This window comes from Ptychodera flava, chromosome 21, assembly GCF_041260155.1.
Source record: "Ptychodera flava strain L36383 chromosome 21, AS_Pfla_20210202, whole genome shotgun sequence".
In the NCBI taxonomy this organism is placed as follows: domain Eukaryota; kingdom Metazoa; phylum Hemichordata; class Enteropneusta; family Ptychoderidae; genus Ptychodera; species Ptychodera flava.
This window is the reverse complement of record NC_091948.1, coordinates 8,525,067-8,546,019: the sequence shown is the minus strand read 5'-3', so window position 1 is coordinate 8,546,019 and position 20,953 is coordinate 8,525,067. Positions and strand designations below refer to the sequence as shown.

Genomic DNA, 20,953 nt, shown 5'->3' with positions numbered 1-20,953 from the left:
GAAGGGTCATAGGTCAACAGACGAACAAGTATGGTTGACATCATCAGCAGAAGACCCTTACGGTTCCAGTAAATTTCCAGTTTACTAATTATATGTCGTAGTATTGAAATATATTTTATTGCGAATATTCTCCCGTTAAGATGAATGTTATACAAGCAGTTAAACAGTACATCGCCAAGATGATAGAGGAGGCAGGGCAAGGAATGAAAGTTCTTTTGATGGACAGAGACACGGTCAGTAGTTGGTCTCTCTCAGTCTTATGTTCCTCAGTATTTATGTATGACTGAACGCAGAACAATTTTGTAACGCCAGGAACTCAAGGATTTTTTTTTCTGAAAGATCAGACATGTCGACACTCTGTCTATGCTCTTTATTACCCCATTGCTGCGTTGCATTTCCCTATTCCTACCACTCCCTGTCGCAACAGTGAGTGAGGTTATGCGGCAGTCAATGTCACCCCGGGCCCTAGCTGCAAAATTGTAGCTCTACGGTGAGGCGGTCGGTGAGTTTGGTTTTTGCGACCTCCCTCACCAGTAGAGCTACAATGCCGAAGGCCTTGAAGCATACAAAATAAGCACGCTGCACATGGCACGGCATTTCCCATATATTTACAGCATTTGGTCATACTGATTTATCACTACTGAAGATTAAACACTATACTACACTAACCTTGTCGTGTATGGGGTTTGGTATTTGTTTAAATACGTCGATCGCATTCCAAAAAACATTTCTTGGAGCCGCCATTACCAACTTCCGGTAATGGCGGCTCCCAGAAACACGCTCAATGTTTATGGAATGCGATCGACGTGTTTGCGCTAGTACCAAACCCCATAAACGACAAGGTTAGTGTAGTATGGTGTTTAGTCTTCAGTAGTGATAAATCGGTACGACCAAATGCAGTAAATACGTGGGATTTTACATGAAAATGCCGCGCCATGTGTGGCGCGCTTATTTTGTATGCTACAGGGCCTTCGGCATTGTAGCTCTACTGGTGAGCGATGTCGCAAAAACCAAAACTCACCGACCGCCTCACCGTAGAGCTACAATTTTGCAGCTACCCGGGCCAACCCTCCCCATCTTGGGACATATTGGGGAGTTGGAATTAGCCTTATGAAATTTTTCAAATGCCCCAGCCCCCTGTGGCAAGACAATCAGGAAAATCCCCACCTAAAACAAGTAAATTCCCCCCGATGGGTGGGGATTCTTAAATTCTGCCCTTGTCTGTGAAAGAGGCAATTGCCCCACCCCCTTGGGCATAGTTTCATGGCAACACAGTCTATTCCCTTACATTTGTCCCATATCGCCCAAGGTGGGGTCCCTCGGGATTACATTGACTGCTGCAGTAGTCCCCCCACCCCCAAAATATTGTTTCTGGTCACTGCACGCTTCATTTCAAAACCTGTGCATCATCACTTTTCGGGGGTTTAATACTCATCAGTACAGCTATCTTTGATATCCCTGTTTGCATGTCCAAAAATGCTAAAAAGAAAATGGAAGTATTATGCAGCCAGTGATAAAAGACAATAACTGTTGCATCAATAGTGCCAAACCAACATTGTTAGGAACAAAAAAAAATGGAAAAAAATGAAAAAAAAAAGAAGACCGCGTTGCCGCATTACTTTCGCTGCATGTCAAGGACCAGAAACAATTTTGTTTTCCTTAAAAGATGTCACAGCCCGCTACAGTCACTTGTGGTTCAATACATGATGGCCACTATGTGGTATGCATTAGAAAATACCACACAGCGGCCGTCGTGTATCAACCACAAGCGACTCTGGGCCAGCAGACTAATAACATTTCAGGATACTTCACTCCAAAAGCAAGTACACCACTCCTACACCTGTCACAATGTAGTCTATACTGTACATAAATATTGTTTATAATAAGGATTTTCTATCATGATGTTATGAAAACAATATTGATACTTCTGTAATTTATTTGTTCTGGAAATTTCAGACAAGTTACATCAGTATGGTGTACGCACAGTCAGAAATACTTCAGAAAGAAGTCTACCTGTTTGAAAGAATTGATTCTGCCAACAGAGAGAATATGAAACATTTGAAGTGTATCTGTTTTGTCAGACCAACCAAGGTAAGTCTTCATTATCCCTGCCATATTGAACTGAATAACATAGATTTTGAGCTAGTGCATGATGAAATGCATGAAACTCAATTTAAAATTTTTATGTCATGATTTTATGTCGTTATTCATTTCTCTTTTTTTTTACTGATTTCATCGCACATACAAATTTCAGTTTATATACTACCACACCAATTATGTCTGCACATATTTTATATTTTCCAGGAAAACATCGAGTTACTATGTCAAGAATTGAAAATGCCAAAATATTCACTGTATTTTATATGTAAGTATGTTCTCTGAACTAGATTGCAATTAAGATAGTATGTTCCTGGACACTGAAAGACTTAAACTTTTGCTCAATTGTTCTTCAATGAAACTTTCAACCATTCTCTTACTTAATCATGAATAAAAGTTGGGGATCACATTGCAAAGGTTGTTGCTAGAGAAACAAATTACCTGACTTTTACTGATATTTGAAATTCAAAATCCGGCCATCACCGTATTAATTCATATGGTGACGAATAAAGTTGTTGATATTTGAAAAACTAAGACAGTGAAAATCTTTTGTACGCCAAGTGCTGTAAAATGAGCCCCCACAAGTGGTAGATCAGAAAAGAATTGTCAAAATTTAACAAAATTTGTCCTTGTGGTACATTCTCCCATAAATGCAACTGTAGAATGGAAAATAACACAGTGAAATTCGAATGTTATCAAATTACTACTTCTAATCCTAGTTACATTGATGGAGTCTTCCGCTATAGAGATACTGTAGTATGGATTAGTCTGTGTAGAGAAAGCCCCTTTGAATGATAGAAGTATCATAGGCAAAATTCACTCGCTAGGGTAGATGGCTTAGTTCCTTTGGTATTCCCATAAAATCCATCACATCAATGAAATATATAATAATTATGCAGAAAGTTGAAGTTCTTGTAATATTAAAATGTTCAACCATATTCCCTGTATGTACAATCACCATTGATAACAATGGGTTTAGGCCAAACCAATGTGCCTCGGGCACAGATATTGGGAATCACAAACTTTTACAGTTCATTTCCGATGGACCACTTGTGGGGATTCATTTTAAAGCTCTTGGTGTAAGAAAACTTTTCACCATATTAGTTTTTCGAAATTCAAAAATTCTGTTTTTCTTCATAGGGTTAACACATGGATGGCAGCCATTTTGAATTTTGAATATCGGCAAATCTTTGAGTGCTTGTTTCTCTAGCACCAAAATTTGCATGGTGACCCCCAATTTTATTCTTGATTTTGAAAGAGAGTGGTTGAAAGATTCCTTGAGGAAATTTTTTGGAAAATTTTAATGTTTTACTTTTGAGGTGCATACTGCCTTGATCATTTTTAGCTCCCATAGCCATATGTATATATGGCAATGGAAGCTATTCTTATAGGCTAGGGAAATGTCTGTATGTATGTATGTCTGTATGTCTGTATGTCTGTGTGTCTGTATGTCTGTATGTCTGTATGTCTGTATGTCTGTCCGTCAACATCAAAAACTCCAAAACCGCTGTACATTTCATCTTGATATTTGGTGTGTACATGGATGATGGGCTGTAGATGAGATTTTGTTCAAATGAAGTTGTCATTGCCAAAAATATGCAATTAAGTGAAAAAATGTAAAAACAGTCAAAATTGAAAAACTCAATAACCACTGAGCAGATTACATGAAAAATTAGCATGTAAGTACTTTGGGCTGACATGAAATGATTGTGCAAATCTTGGGTCAGTATCTTGGACTTGCTATTTTTCATGAATTTTTTTGTAATTTTCTCCCATTTTTGGTCAAAAAATCTTCTTCTCTGAAACCACAAGTCCGATTGATTTGAAACTTGGTATGGAAGTGCATAGGAGTGACCTTTCCCAAATTTGGGCAAATCGTGTTGAAATTTGCGTATTTTTAGTTTACACGTCCATAGACTCCCATGTATAAGGCGGATCTCCATAGACTCCCATGTATAAGGCCACTAAAATAAAAATTTAGTTTCTCATATTGCAAAAAGGATGTAGTGACACAATTTTTAGTCCCCGTGGATGAAGTCCAGTGGGCTTATAGATTGGGTCATGTCCGTCTGTTCGTCCATCCGTGAGTCCATCCGTTCATGCAGATATCTCGGATATTTTGACAAAATGTCACGTGACCTTAGTGACCTTTGACCTGAAATATACATATTTGTCCATTACTCAGTAACCACAAGTGGTACACCCTTCATATATGGTATGATGGGACACCTTATGACGCCACATATTGTACCTCATTAATTATGCACATATCTAATTTTGAGCGAGCCAATAGAGCTAGAGGTCTGATTTTTGGTATATAGGGATAACTTAGCAAAACAATTTTTTTGACAAAATGTCAGGTGACCTCGGTGACCTTTGACCTCAAATATACATATTTGTCCATAACTCAGTAACCACAAGTGCTACACCCTTCATGTATGGTATGATGGGACACCTTATGACGCCACATATTGTACTTCATTTATTATGCACATATCTAATTTTGAGCGAGCCAATAGAGCTAGAGGTCTGATTTTTGGTACATAGGGATAACTTAGCAATACAATTTTTTTGACAAAATGTCGCGTGACCTCGGTGACCTTTGACCTCAAATATACATATTTGTCTATAACTCAGTAACCACAAGTGCTACACCCTTCATGTATGGTATGATGGGACACCTTATGACGCCACATATTGTACTTCATTTATTATGTGCATATCTAATTTTGAGCGAGCCAATAGAGCTAGAGGTCTGATTTTTGGTATATAGGGATAACTTAGCAAAACAATTTTTTTGACAAAATGTCAGGTGACCTCGGTGACCTTTGACCTCAAACATACATATTTGTCTATAACTCAGTAACCACAAGTGCTACACCCTTCATGTATGGTATGATGGGACACCTTATGACGCCACATATTGTACCTCATTAATTATGCACATATCTAATTTTGAGCGAGCCAATAGAGCTAGAGGTCTGATTTTTGGTATATAGGGATAACTTAGCAATACTATTTTTTTGACAAAATGTCACGTGACCTCGGTGACCTTTGACCTCAAATATACATATTTGTCCATAACTCAGTAACCACAAGTGCTACACCCTTCATATTTGGTATGATTGGACACCTTATGACACCACATACTGTACCTCAATAATTATGCACATATCTCATTCTGAGCAAGCCAATGGAGCTGGATGTCTGATTTTTGGTATATAGGGATAACTATAGGAGAGAAATTTTTTTGACCAAATGTCATGTGACCTCGATGACCTTTTACCTAAAATATATGTTTATGTCAATAAATAAGTAACCACAAGTGCTATGTCCTTTGTATTTAGTAGGATGGGAGACCTTATGACAACACATGCTTTACGTCATTAATTATGTACACATCTAATTCTGGGCAAGCGAATAGAGCTTGAGATCTGATTTTTTGGCATATAGGGATTAATTAGCAATATAATTTTTTTTTCAAAATGTCATGTGACCTCGATGACCTTTGACCTTGATTATACATATATATGCATATCTCAGTAACCACAAGTTCTATACCCTCCAATTTTGATAGGATATTAGACCTTAAGATGTCACATCTTGTACCTCATTTATAATGCGCATATGTATTTCTTGGCTGGCCAATACTGCTAGAGGTCTGATCTTTTTTCCCGATTTAGAACCATAACTTAGACATGCCTCATGTGTTTCAAATTGGGAACAACGACATAGACCTATGTGCCCATAGATCTCAACATATACACTCCAGTGATACTTCTTAATGACCACATTTTCCTGCCCCATCAAGACTAATACTCCTATTACAAGTGGGGACTATGTCATTGGAAATGACTTGTTGAGTTAATGGTTGTATCACAGTATTCGATATATCTAATTCTGTATTTTTTCCATTTTATATTCTGAATAAATACATTAAACATATTTCACTGTCTCCGGTACATTACATTTAAGTATTTTCACTTCATGCACTTTATCCCTTTCACACATGTTCAAATATCTGACCAGAGAACAAACACTAAATAGTCCAGGATGGGAGCTACAGTGTCATTGACGCTATTTTTTAGGACATCCAACTATTTTATACTAGTAACATTCCTGTACCATCAGTAAAACTGGTAAACCACATGTTGTTTCAGCATAAAATAATGGATCAATAACAGATTAGATACCACTGTAACAATATCATTTCATTTTTCACAGATTTCAGTAATGTTGTGAGTAAGAGTGATGTTAAGGTACTAGCGGAGGCTGATGATCAAGAAGTTGTGAGAGAAGTACAGGTAAAACAATGGACCATTGTAAAACACCTCGAGATTATACACATATTTCTTTGTTTTGTGAACAATTCATGGTTTTGAAAAGCGTTAACCATCAAATGTTACTATATTGGTCACATAAGAAGAATACTTGGGCAAGTCCATTTCACAGTAGAAATCTTGTTATTTTCACGGTACCTTTCATAAAAGTACTGGAGACATCAAGTATACTGTCAATTTGTGATATGCCCACCCTATATTCTACCTTAATTACTGCAATAGGAGCCGAGGTCCTTGATTTATACAAAATATTGTCCAATATTCTGTTGTTTTAAAATACTCCTCTGGTTCACGAATGTTCTGTTCTATGCGTATGTGCTACTAGCTGCATGGAATGAATCAACTTTAAATAGTGCTAATTGCAAATGATATCATTTTTCTGTCATTAATATGCAAAAATAAATATTTGTCCGCATTTTCCACAAGGACAACAAAAGTAAAGCCTCCTAGTGTTACAAGGGATACAAAAATCACACTACTTTATTGCTGAGACCTCATGCTGCAACAACAGTCGTGCATGTAACAATAAAATTTGTCTGAATTTCAAGTCCTAGTGTCCAATGTCGCATGCGTGCAGCTGTATTTGGTAACAAACCTGAAATCTCAATGAGTGCTATTTGACAGTCATTCCCTGAATAGGATTATAAAGTAGACTTTTCCTTCCTCAATTAAAATGTTGGTATTTGATTTTGATAGAATTTAGAAATCTGTTTTTTATAGTGCAACATGCTGAACTACCAATGTTTTACTGCCATACATTAGTGAAAGTGATATTCTGCTGTAATAATCTGACCTCTCCCAGCTTTGAGAAAAGTGTGTTTCATGTATACATGTACATGTATCATGCATATCGTAAGTATGTGGATTGTAAATCTCACAACCTATGTTGTAATTGTTTCTTTCAGGAATTTTATGGAGATTATATTGCTGCTAGTCCACATATGTTCTCCTTCAATCTTCTAGGATGTAGCCAGGTGAGAAGATAGATTTCAGTGTCAGACATGAAATGTCCTGGTCCATGACAAAAATACCTCTTTATGGTCTCAAATATTGACAAATCACAAATGAGGGGCAAACTGCAAACAGAATAAAATGCAATGATTGAAATGGAAAACACATGCTCTGCTGGCAGCTTTTTTAAAAATACGGATTATATTCTTTTATTTTAAACGATCCTTTTATTGTAACTGATCGTCAAAACACTGAAACCTGCAATGAATGTAAGTCACCAAGTCACTTTAGTTACTCAAAATGCTGCCATTATTATTTTACTTCAGTGTGAAATATTGAAAATATAAGATTGCCATTCCCATATGGTACACCATATACCGGTATTCCATCATATAATGAAACGTATGTTGTAAAAACTATTATTTTATGTGGATCTAAGGTCATCAGTATTTATGAGGGATATTTTACACATAGGGGATTCACTCTCATTTACCACATGGGGCTTTCCCTCAACAGGGTATCAACTGGAGTCCTAATAAACTGAACAGGGTTTGTGCCGGATTAACAGCTGTTCTTTTATCACTCAAAAAATGCCCAATGATCAGATACCAGAACTCATCAGAAATGGCTAAAAGGTTGGCAGAGAATGTCAGGGTAAGTCGAAGTTTGATCACAATTACCTTGTGCCTAGATTTGAGAATTGTGGTCAGTCACAAGTTACAAAGCCCTTACAATATTGTATTTGGTTGGATGTGAATGTACTTAAATTTGTTTGGTCAGGTCACTGCTGACATTTAGTTCTTGTCGTTTACAAGTATTCTACTATAGTAAAAACAACATTGTCTTATAATTATGTGTATGGTGTTTTCAAAAACCAACTGAAAAATGATGTTTTTGCTTACAGCAAGTGATATCCAAAGATGCAGGTTTATTTGACTTCAGAAGAACAGATGTGCCACCATTGTTATTGATACTTGACAGACGGGACGACTGTGTAACACCACTCCTTAACCAGGTAGTAATTCAGAGGTCAAGAGGTCAATGACCATTTAAAGCAATGCTATAGCAAGTCAAATCCACTTCAAATGCAGATATTTTGATCTTACTGAGTAATCCAGAAAGAGCTTTGATACCTGACTAAGTTCATTTATCTGCACATATATTAGTATATGGATGATGTGCCAGAGTCTGTTTCAAAGCTCTGTAAAGAAATTAAAACCTTCTAGATTTGTCCTTCTTTCTCAATGAGTGTGTTTCTTTTGCAAATTGTGTGAATTTTACAATGACATCGAAAAAATAAACGGCTAATGTGCAGCATTGAATAAGCTGTGAATCTTACCAATATAATTAAAACAATACAAATAGACTCCCTAAGTCGCTGTGCATAGTGACAATGGACCAATCAGAGATAACGTTATTGCTGCACATCAGCAGAAAATAAATGCCCCAGGTAATTTTCATTTTAGATTAAATTCTAATGTGTTGCTAAATATTTTGTCAAGATTGTGTTATTGGTGATATATGAAAAGTCTCAAAACATTGTCCTTGAGACCTGGCTAGTCCTTCCACAGCAGCCCTCTTGTGTAAAACTCATGCTATCATGTCATACTGATGTTGACCTATCTACTTCAATTCCTTTCTGAGCAGGTTCACTTTCACCATTGATAACTATGGGCTTGTGGCCAATTATGGCCGTGAAAGTGTTAATGATGATTTTTTTACCTGTTCTCCAGTGGACCTACCAGGCTATGGTTCATGAACTACTCGGAATCAAAAACAACAGGATAGATTTGTCGGGAGTTCCTGGAATAAGCCGAGACTTGCAAGAAGTTGTGCTGTCATCTGAACATGATGAATTCTACGCTAATGTAAGTAAGAGTTAACCGGAGCATGGATACTTCAAATGGGTGAAATTGTGAATTAGACTATTGAGTATGCATGCATGTAACATCTCTCTAGTACGTCTCTACATTCAAAATCTGTAAGTTTCAGAGCAGAGAGTGAAACTTATGAACAAACACAAAGACAATGTGAAGCCCACCTATCTATTCCACCTAAATTACATCGTCCAGATGTCCTATAGAAGAAACTTTCATGATTCACTATGTGGAGAAACACATGACACATGGCCACTGGAAAATATGTTTCTGTCCTCCTACCATGTGAAAATCTCCATAACAAAGCTTTCATTTCCATAGTTCCCATGACAGTTATACTGGTAGAAATGTATGGATATATGCTTATGGATAATCTCTTGTCCATAGACTCAATGGTGATAGTGTACTGATTGAGCAAACCTATGGATTGGACAATATGCCAGTTTGACTTAGGAATGACAGTGTAGAAACAGAACTGTAGATTCTCTATGTAAGGCTGTTTGTTGTAATAAGATAACAGAAAATCTTCCGCCACCAATGACATAAAGACAATAATAATTTATATTGATATCAGTGCAAAAGTCCTTGTAATTTGTTCTTTTATTATTATTGTTCAAGAAACTTAATTTCATTTTGATCAATGGACTGCAGCTTTATTGTAATTTTTGTGTCCTGTTACAGAATATGTACATGAATTTTGGAGAAATTGGATCCAACATCAAGGAACTCATGGATGACTTCCAGAAGAAAACCCAGAGTTCAAAGAAAATTGAATCTATTTCTGATATGAAGGTATAAACTATGGTTCAGTTTTAACTTTTACGCAAATATTCATTAGCAATTGTAATATCAAATAAAACAAGCTGATTAAAAGTTCATTGAAAAACTGAAGCTTTTGTAATATTAGCAATTGAGAGTTGATATCTTAATCACTATAAATAGCAAATGAGTTTGTATGCTGATTCTTTTCAGTAAGAAGAGCGCTAGCTTTGCACATACGGTATGTACACTGGACTCGTGTTTTAATCAGGACAGTAAAATGTAATTGTCTTGTGTTCATGATTCCAGGCTTTTGTTGAGAACTACCCACAGTTCAAGAAAATGTCCGGCACAGTTGCTAAGCATGTGACCGTGGTTGGTGAACTCTCTCGACTGGTCAGTGCCAAAAATTTACTGGAAGTGTCTGAATGTGAACAAGAACTAGCTTGTCAAAGTGACCATTCAGAAGCACTGAGGGTAAGACCTTTGACCTAGACTATTTTTCAGAGATATGATCAATACTGGAGAATATACATTGGGTGACAAGATTTTTTACGGTTAATGTCCAAGTATTACTGGTGACCCTCTTTACATCTTCTACTCTCTGTGTATATTGTCTCTTCATTCTTTGCCATTTCATTCCAAAACTGTTATTTCTAAATTTCTGTTTTTGTCATGGGATGTGAGTATTTTATACTTCTCCATGGAAATACTTATGATAAAAGCAGCATGTCTATTGATCTGTCGATTGATAGATTCAATTATTTTATGTACTTATTATTGTTAGAATTAAAAAAAAACGTTAAGTATTTAGTTACCGAATTTCACTCAATTTACCAGCTGACTGTGTGTAAGTGTAACTTTTGTTCTTCACAGAAAATCAAGAGTTTACTTGGAAATGAGAGAGTCTCTGAGTTTGATGCATTCCGTTTAGTTGCACTGTATGCCCTGCACTATGAGAGACACAGTAACAATGACATGGCAGCACTCAATGAGGCCATGCTCAGACGTGGTGTCAATGAGAAATACAGGAGGGTAAGTCACCGTGTACAATGAGGCCAACATAACAAATACTTACATCGTGAATGCATTTGTTAAATGTCATCCTTGTTCACTGTTAGATTTTACAGTGACACAACAATTGTGTCAAATACCATGACAACTCTCAAGTTCTCGGCCAAGTTCTTCTCTCACACAAGTTGGTTCAACACATGTTGGAAAAATCTCAACACAATCACTTTCTGTCCTCATATTTTGTCATAATGCTATGCAATTTTCATTGAGAATGTGTTCAGAATTTTTGTGACCGTGTGACTATTAGCAAAAGACTTTTTATGAAAAGAGATTCACTTAATCACAGCAAATTATGCTCATAACAATGTCTGTACTCAAAATGATAAAATGTACTCTTTCTTGTATTCTTATTAGTTTTACAATTTTTACCTTTTATCTAAATAGTCCGTCTCTCAATCTTGTCAGGTGCACAATCAATCTTTTAAACAGTATTTAAACAGTATAATCTGTTGTTGCAATATACATACAGTCAGCCATAATTGATATTGTAAAGACCATCTCCCTGAGAGAAAGTCCCTAGAAGGAGAAAGAAATGAAAACTACAGAGTTTATGCCTTTCTCAACACATGAACTTATTTTTTTCCTCTGACCTTACAGATGATCAGGCAGCTATTAGAGTATGGTGGTACCAAGGCTAGAGGTAGTGATTTGTTCGGTCAGAAGAACCCAATATCTCAAGCCAGGAAATTTTTCAAGGGTCTTAAGGTAAAATCACAGGGCACAGGGGGCAACCTTATTGGCGAGATGTGTGTGATCGTTCTTTCACTTTTTGTGTGTGCTTGTACTATATGTCTAATTTGAACATTTTCATAGATAATAAGTCTTTGGTTCTGTTTCCCCCACAAGTCAAATATACCACATTGAAATTTACAGAATACTTGGATCACTCCGTATTCCTAACAGCATTCCCTAAAAAGAGTACCTCCAGTCAAATAAATAGGCAGTCCTTCTATAATTCCTGCATATACTGCAGTTTAGTGTTTACCTTTTCTTATAATTGGAAGCTTGATCACATGTAAAATTACTTCTGTGCTAGGCGGGCGAACATTGCCTTACCCCTCATATTGACCCCATCAGAGGATAATGTTAATCTGTCCGAAAAACTAACTGTAGTATCTGGCTGCAATGATGGCAAGTTGATGTAATTCTCTGAAAAATATTAACATATGACAAAACGTTTATTAAAAGTATCATGCTGTGATGTTTAGAAATGGATGAGGTTAACAGCAAGGGCCAGTGTTGACAATGACTTGTTGCCCCTGTGGTAAAGATATGTGTGATAACACTATATCAGATTTTTAATCAAGCATGTTGAAAACCCATTCCAATGCTCTAATCACAAAATAGAATTTTGGCTGGCAACCAGGTAAAGTTTCCCTTCCAGGTCAGTCCCACCTCAGAGGTCATTAGGTCACAATACAAAGTAGATAATGTCTGAAAGAGCAGTGTATTTTTTACCAATTATGTAGATAAGAATCGGTTGCCATTGACAACAACTCAGCTATTGTGACTCTAATCATACTGCCTTTGATTGGCTGAGTACATCAATCAGTTTGAAGTCCCAGAAGTTTTGTTGCTCAGATTTCGAGGTTTTATGCAGTTGCATGCCATGCCTTGTGGACCTTAGATCATTAGGGCAAATTGCATGACAACACAAATGAGTATAAGATCACCAGACTTGGCCACAGGACTAACAGATTTAACCCTTGTTCTGATCCAACAATCAGTTAAATGGCAATGTACTCTGGTACAATGATGGAGATAAGAAATGGTCGCTGATAACACTGTTTACGTCTCTGCCAATTTTGAACTATTTCCACTGCCTGTACATATACTGCATGAGCAAATCAGTGGCTTTGAAGTCCAGGACCTCAAAACGTATGCTGGACATGTAGATTTTCAATTGAACTTGTCTAGCAGACACCAATCTATATGCTTATGGTAAACAAATGCTTTTCCTTAAAGGATAGGGACTGGCTTGTTGAACTTCAATTATTATGCAGAAATGCAAATACACATTAAATTTTGACAGAATACGGTTTGACTCCTATAGGATCATGGAACATTCTGTTCTCACAAGAAATTTATAACTTCAATAAATATTGGACCATTTTGTAGACATATTTGAGGCATATTTTCAATTTATTTGATTTTAATTGGTTTGGTCTGAGTGGAATGTAGCAAATTTGTATCTGTATGCAAGACAGGAATGAAAAGCTCAAATCATGATTTCTATAGCACAATCTTTTAAATACTTTTTTCTGGAGGGAAGGAATGAATGGGTTTGTGATCAAGTGTTGAAAGTTTCATTTGCTTGTCATGTCACTTTATTATCATAACCTCCCACAGTTGTTTATATCATTGAATGTTTTATCCCAACAGGGAGTTGAAAACATTTACACACAACACACTCCCCTACTGCAAGAAATCTTAGATCTGCTGATCAAAGGCAAATTAAAAGAATCCAGTTATCCATACGTAGGAACCAGTCAGCTCAGAGACAGGTAAGAAATGCTATTCACTTCCATTTTTCCTGTCAGCCTCCCTCCATATCAATGGCTATAGAAAGCTCTATTTTAGTCGATGAACCTTGAAATTTGTTACCTTTAAATTCACTGACCGAGTTATATTTTGAGTGTGATTGATACACAGATTTGTAATTAATATTAGCCAAAGAGAGAGATTCATTTCTCAAAAGCATCCAATGGCATGTAGTGTTATTCTTTTGCTTGCCTAGAATCACTCTTTGCAAGAACAGATCTCTCTGGTTATGGAATAGTAATTTGAACATATTTTTATTCACCCCATGTCAGTCTGGTAATGATCAGTGGAGATGCCATACACCTTCCTTCACTGCCAACAAGAACAGCAAATTATAAGCAAAGGTGGAAACATCGCCATCTCTGTATCTGATTTTAATCAGATTTGATTTGGCTACCATTATTTTTAGGTTTTTGTTCAGAATGTTAAATTACAGTGCCATTATGAAAAGGTGCTAGAAGGAAGAGTGTTTTTTTGGACCTTTTGTTCTATAAATTGAAAATATCAGTCTGTTCAGTTTAATCTCATCCGTTGTTTGTTTGTTTGTTTACTTCAAAACAGACCACAAGACATCATTGTATTTATTGTTGGAGGTGCCACCTACGAAGAGGCATTTGCAGTGTATAACATCAATAAATCTGTACCTGGTGTGCGTGTAGTACTTGGCGGGACTACCATACACAACAGTAGCAGGTAGGATATGTCACCAGGGCTTATATCACAGTATCAGAATAGGGCCGTTCACAGTTTACGTCACTGTTCTCTCATTAATATGCAAAAATAAATATTTGTCCGCATTTTTAGATTACGCTTTTGAAAATTACGCATGCAAGAACGACGAAAATACATCTCAGTGGGCGACTGCTAGTGTAACAATGAATACTAAAAAACATATTCACGACTCAGAGTACAAGCTGCAAAAACAGCCACGTATGCAACATTGACAAAATTTGTCCGCATTTGAAGCTGCGTGTCCGATGTCGCGCGCGTACAGCTATATTTAGTAACAAACCTGTAACCGTGAACAGCGCTATAGGCAAGGTATGCACATGGTGCAAAGAAGGTTCAATAACCACTGGCGATAGTAAGATGTTGAAAATATACAACCAGCTTACACAGAATTATAGATGAATTTACAAGTTGCAAGATGATGAGCTCCTGATGTATAAAAAATAATAGATTTGGACCGCATGTAATCAATATAATAGCAAATAAACATGAAAATTATCAACAGTTCTATCATAATGAAAACTTACAAGTTTCAAATTAACTTTTCACTGAACAGAAACTGCAAGATTAAAGTTACTATGGGATGTAAATTTAGTCACAGTGTGATTTCAGTGATTGTGAAAAAACATTGAAATATATAAACACAGGGGGAAAAGGTTATGATGATAATTAAACTACCAACATACTGCCCAGTCCTCTTGTTCTAATTGGGTTTTTAGAGAGGTACATACACTTTGTTTCATCAGTGATATGATTTGCCATAATTCAAATGGCAAATCATAGCAAAACAGGAAAGGGAAGCATCAAGGTCTTAAGCCAAGAAAAATAAAAAGTTTCACTTTGTTTCTCATCCTTGCGTCAACCTTTTTTTGAAGAACATGAGGAAATAAAATGAAAAAAGAATAAACGCAAAAATATGTGACGATGATGCATAACACAGTGCTGTATAAAACAGAACTGTAAACACTAACATTCCATTTAGAACTGTACACATATGTCGCTGTTATATTCAGCTGTCAAAACTGTGCATTGCTGCACTGAAAGTCAAACCACTGGACTGTTGCTATACAAAAATACTAAAGCAACACTGCTGTGCATTTATCACTGCATGCATTCCTATGATGTTTTCATGTTTTTTGCGCATTCTTGTTGGTTGAAGAATAAACAAAAAATTGAGAAGAAAAAAAATCGTGTCACCGCATCATTTTTGCAATACGTCTAGGATGAGAAACAAACTTTTTATTTTTCTTGGCCTTAGATAATCTCGTCAGTATTTTCAAAGGGGAGTCAAAAGCTGTTTCCGTTCTTGTCATAAAAAACAAATTGTGCCTGTGATTTTAATACATAGTTACTACCTCTATAAGAAGATGTCAAATTTTGTAAGGAATTCCCCTTTTTTGTTTTCCAGTTTCATTGAGGAAGTATCTATTGCTACGCAGTCATCAATCGGAGCGATTCCACGGAAACATCCCAACTCTGACTCCAGATCACACAGCAATGCCAACAGAAGATGGTGAAAAGTTGTAACACTGCCAGGCTGGATTTTAAAGGAAGAGATCTATCTACATGTATGTATATTGCATGATTTTGAACCGAAACACTGAAAGTTCACGATACTCTCACCTATGTTGCAGGACAAGTACATGTAGCTTGTGCATATTTATGTGCTACACATAGTGTCTGTATCAAAGAAAGTTACCATGTGAAGGAATCAGTGCTGTACATTTTACAAAATAAAGAGAGAACAACTGTATAGGGGAGTATTACCAGCATATGTACACTATAAATGCATCTACCTTATTGTATAAAGTTGTGTTCTCAAGCAAGTAATTATTATCGTACTTTAATAATTTCAATAGTAAGTGGATATTGACTGCCATTTATAGCAACATATTTAGACTGGAAAAAAGAAAAACTTACTTTAAGTAACTCATAGTGCATGACCAAGTGAGAGATTCTGTAGAATATGCAGCAATGCTTATGTATATGGCAACAGTATTAATGGTACTGCCCGCATATCATGGGAAGTTTTATTGAAAGGGAGCTGAAGATTTTCATTTCTTAGCTGTACAACTGATATTGTAGACAAAATATTAGAAAGCACATTTATTTCATTGAATGTGTCGTCATTTAATACTAAGGCTTAGTTTAAACCGGTCTGTCTGTTTTACTATATGTAGGCATGCCAGTCTTAGGGATGGCAAGCATTACATTGTATAGTATGTACTGTAAGGGTGTGTGGTGATGATGAATTGCTAATTTAACAATAGTGCGTTGAATCTACAACATGATGTGCAATAGGGGTAGAAATGGAATAACTTGAGGGTCATCCCATTGAGAATGTTGTCACAATTCTGCAGATGTTAAAATTGTGACATTGTCCAACTCTGAGTAGTAGAAATCTCAACTTTAAAATAAGGCAGTGACTAGTTCCATATTGCTATAATGAACCTGTCACATTACCAATGCTAAACAGAATATGGCAATCCACTATATAAAGAATCTACCACATTCCATTTTATTAGCTCATATTTGGTTTTATATGTAAATACCAAAAAGAGCTTATGTGATGAGTCGGTGGCGTCTGTATGTCTGTATATTTGTGGGTATGTATGTGCGGATGTATGTCCGTCACACACAAAGGCTCCCATACCGCCAAAGCTACCGTTTCAGTATTTGGTGTACAGGTAGATGTAGGGGTTGAAATGTGAATTTGTTCAAATGAACACGTCAGTGTCAAAAATGTGCAAATGAGGTAAGAAAAAGGGAAATCCTGCAAATGTGCAGGAGTGGTGGCAGTGAACTGAATCAGCCCACACATCTGAATAAGAGGATTTTGACCTTTAACCTATTTGTATGCAGGGTACCTATAATGTTTGGGAGTGGTAGCAGTAACTGAAACAGCTAATTGGTCATTTCCTGTCATTGTTTATGAACTGTGACATATTAACAGATCTGCTGAAACCATGGATGTCTATTTTTGTACATCCATGGTTGTAAGATTCTCTGCTATGCATGTTGCTAAAGTTGACCTTCTGTACCTAAAGTTTCAGACCTTATTTACTTTTGTCATTCTTAATTTTCTGGTTTAAATATTTCTTGTTGTTTTTCTGGTTGTACTGTGCAGAAATTGTTATAACATCAACGTATAATTTTCCTGCACTGAACAGATAGAAATAACACTTATTGTTGATCTTTGGTATGTACCAATTCTGATCAAATTTGAGCGACACCGTATAATTGCGGTATTTTTCTTTGACTTGTGAGTAGGTGCATGACACATCTATGCATATACTTTGTTGAATCCCAAGTAGAAGTGTAGACAAAGGGAAGCAGGGATTTGTACTTGACCTTCCAATATGGTACAGGGAGCCTAGGCATTACCCTTTAAGCATTTTAGTTTCAATATTGTCATAGGTCTATGGCATTGGGAGCTTTATATGGTGCATGTAGGTAGAACAATACAATGTCTGTATTCTGTCAATTTGTGTGTGTGTGTGTGTATGTGTACATGTATGTACATACATATATAGTGGACTGGTCATTTTATCATGTGGTCAGTGGTGACCATGGCTGCCTTAAACTCCTGTACTCATGTGGAGAGAGAATGAATGCAGACAGTTACAGTGTAGTCAAGGTACTTCCACAGTGGCAAAGAGAAGCCCCATAGTAGTATTCGTGTACACATATGCACAGTATTAAACAGCAATGTTAACCACACAAACATAACAACCAGTAACTATTAATCAAGTTTATATGCCTCTAACAACCATTGACACAAGTTAAACAACCCATAAAAGATGATTTCTGGGTCCCGGATAACTGCGTTTTGTACAAACTCTGCCCCACCTGAAGTGGTCCTCTTCATTTATTTATAAGATATGGCAAAGGTCATTCATTGTTTTGTCTATGTGTGAAAGTTTCAAGCGGACATTCAGGTGTGAAACTGTTGGTTCATCTGTCTGTTCACATTGTCTGTTGGTTGTCATGTTTGTCTGATGATAATACGGTATGTGGTCTGATATGATAATATGTGCTGTGATATAAAAAGGATGAGTCTGAGATTACGAAGTGACATTTTACACGCATGCTTGCATGTGAAACCGCATGCAAATAGAGAAAAAAACACTATGTATGCAGTAATGTGTCAGAGTTTGTAGCATATAACATTGTATTTGAAAAAGTCCATTAAAGTTAAACATGAAAAAAGACAACGTTGGCATATGTCTGTATATTTATTATTACAGTACACAAATGAAAACATCCTGTTTTATTGTGTATTAAATACCTGATGACTCTTAAGAGTTGCACTTGTGTGACAAGGGAAGATGCTTTACAAATCATGTTGACTGATAAGTGATATGGCAGTCATAGCTTTTCAAGATTAATAAAAATATCCCATGTAATGAATGATGTGATGTGACCAAAAAAATTCAAGAATGTATCTGATGATATTTGTATTGCTCGTACTTTCAAGAGTCTTATTACAGTAACCAGACTTGGTTCAAGTCAGCACAAAGGGAGTGGACATGATCCACAATAGCTATTCTGAGATTCCAAACTCCCCTACATCAAGCTAACACCTATTTGTACATCAACAATAACAAGTACACCCGAAAAATTTTACTGAAATCACAGACTTGAACCAAGTCCGGACAGATGTGTATCCAATACTGTAACACAATGTCATGTTAGTGCACATGAAATGTGCAATGATGCAGTTAACAAACTTCTCTTAAAGTGTGAACATCAAGTTATATAATTCACACAAAGATATTGCAGAATAACAGCCCTTTTTGCACCATTTTTCCTTGTATCATTGCTTTTACATTTTGTACTTGCCATTAAAGTGTACCCTATGTACCCTATCTTGAACTAGTCACATAAATGTACAGTAATTTCACTGAGGCTTTGATAAAATATACATTGGAATATAAACTGAAGCACCAGAAATTGTATATATAATGCACCAAAATACTAGTTCTTTCCTCAATAATGAAATGTTCAACTCTTTGTTTCCTGAATCAAACTCCCTAAGCGTTAATCAAGTCTCGTGTAAGAGGTATTGCGGTCCAATAACTTTTCACATATATGATGTAGAAGGTATTTGCACAGTAATCAGCAGTGTGTGTAGCACCCTGTTGTGTGATCAACCTCTAAATTATAACAATAAGACAGTCAAGGCGCAGAGGGTTTTATAAAGAAGTCTACAAATGTAGTTTCATTAAAGGTATACTGTCACCTGTTCCAATTTTGCCACAGTTACCATGGAAAGAGAAAATCTAACCAATCACAGATTTTAAGCGGTGGCCACTTTTTAAAAACAGCGCCCTCACATGGGCATATTGCATACCAAGGAACACCCCTTTGACCATATATGGGCATATTTAGATTTCAGGTGACTGTATACCTTTAATGTGACTTGCCCAACCTCATAATGGAGATGAAAAGAGTGAAAAGTGGCATTTATGCTTTGACAGCTCCAACACAGGTGGATGACCTGAGTTCATGGGTCACAGTGACTTCAATTGTAAACCTTGAAAACTTTCAGGGATGACTGGGCTTGTGTATATATTCTGGAAAAGTTCATAAGTACTACTATCTGCAAATTACAGGGAATGCTCATGAGGCAACCAACTTCATCTTAAGAGCGCTGTTCACGGTTACAGGTTTGTTACTAAATATAGCTGTACATGTGTGACATTGGACACGGAGCTTGAAATGCGGACAAATTTTATCAATGTTGCATGCATGGCTGTTCTTGCAGCTTGTACTCTGAGTCGTAGATATGTTTCTCAGTATTCATTGTTACACCAGCAGTCACCTACCAAGATGTTTTTTCATCATTCTTGCATGTGTAATTTTCAAAAGCATAATCTAAAAATGCAGACAAATATTTTTTTTGCATATTAATGAGAGAACAATGACGTAAACTTTGAATAGCCCTATAGTAGCAGTATGTCATCTTTTTTCATAAAATGGCATACTTGGTAGGTAAATCCATGTGTGAACATTTCTTAAGGTTCTAAGACAAGAAATTGACCTTTTTAATCTAACAATGCTCTTGTGGTTAATAAGCTCAGAACCCCCATTAATTATACATTTTCTAAAAGCCTACATATAGGGGAACATTTTGGTAACCACAGTGTCACCTTTGTTTACATAACAATCACGTGACAGGTAATTTGCATAACCTTTCAAAAATCGGTTTTCCGTGTGTTTTGTCTCAATACTTCAAAATATCTGACTCAAACTTGCTGGAATGCAAGCTGTCACAACACTCTTCAAAAGTGTGTCTCAGATTTTTTATATCTTGCCTAGTTTTTTTGGAGCACAATTTTTAAGAAATCAACTAGGGTTAAATCCACCACTCTGAAAGTTTTTCTGGCATAAAAATTGTTTAAGGAGGTTTAAAAAATTCTGAGACACACTTTGGAAGATCTTTAGAACAGCTTGCACTCACACAAATTTCAGCCACATATCTCAAAGCATTGAAACAAAACATAGGGAAAACCGATTTTGAAAGGTTGCAAATTACCTGTCATGTGATAGTTATGTAAACAACAGTGACACTATGAAAACCAA

At 36.4% G+C, this 20,953-nt stretch overlaps 1 protein-coding gene across 2 annotated transcripts; it reads left to right on the top strand.

Moving 5' to 3' along the window:
• The first annotated feature begins 15 nt into the window (after nucleotides 1-15).
• LOC139121299 (vacuolar protein sorting-associated protein 45-like) lies at nucleotides 16-16,271 on the top strand. 2 transcript variants are annotated; one of them, XM_070686075.1, is made up of 15 exons: nucleotides 16-233; nucleotides 1,957-2,091; nucleotides 2,305-2,365; nucleotides 6,322-6,401; nucleotides 7,343-7,411; nucleotides 7,905-8,042; nucleotides 8,293-8,403; nucleotides 9,122-9,256; nucleotides 9,947-10,057; nucleotides 10,334-10,501; nucleotides 10,901-11,059; nucleotides 11,696-11,803; nucleotides 13,481-13,602; nucleotides 14,201-14,332; nucleotides 15,777-16,271. In XM_070686075.1, the coding sequence occupies exons 1-15, from the start codon at nucleotides 141-143 to the stop codon at nucleotides 15,883-15,885; spliced, it is 1,731 nt and encodes a 576-aa protein (XP_070542176.1). In that variant the 5' UTR covers nucleotides 16-140; the 3' UTR covers nucleotides 15,886-16,271. The 2 variants fall into 2 exon arrangements, with proteins under 2 accessions (XP_070542176.1, XP_070542177.1); XM_070686076.1 differs by lacking the exon at nucleotides 1,957-2,091 and having other exon boundaries at nucleotides 24-233.
• Nucleotides 16,272-20,953: the final 4,682 nt, after the last annotated feature.

Excerpts from the sequence above, each read along its gene's own strand:
- LOC139121299 (XM_070686075.1), top strand. The coding sequence starts at position 141 with ATGAATGTTATACAAGCAGTTAAACAGTACATCGCCAAGATGATAGAG. Across the intron at positions 2,092-2,304 it reads GTTTTGTCAGACCAACCAAG|GAAAACATCGAGTTACTATG; the intron begins GTAAGTCTTCAT and ends TATATTTTCCAG. Across the intron at positions 13,603-14,200 it reads ACCAGTCAGCTCAGAGACAG|ACCACAAGACATCATTGTAT; the intron begins GTAAGAAATGCT and ends ACTTCAAAACAG.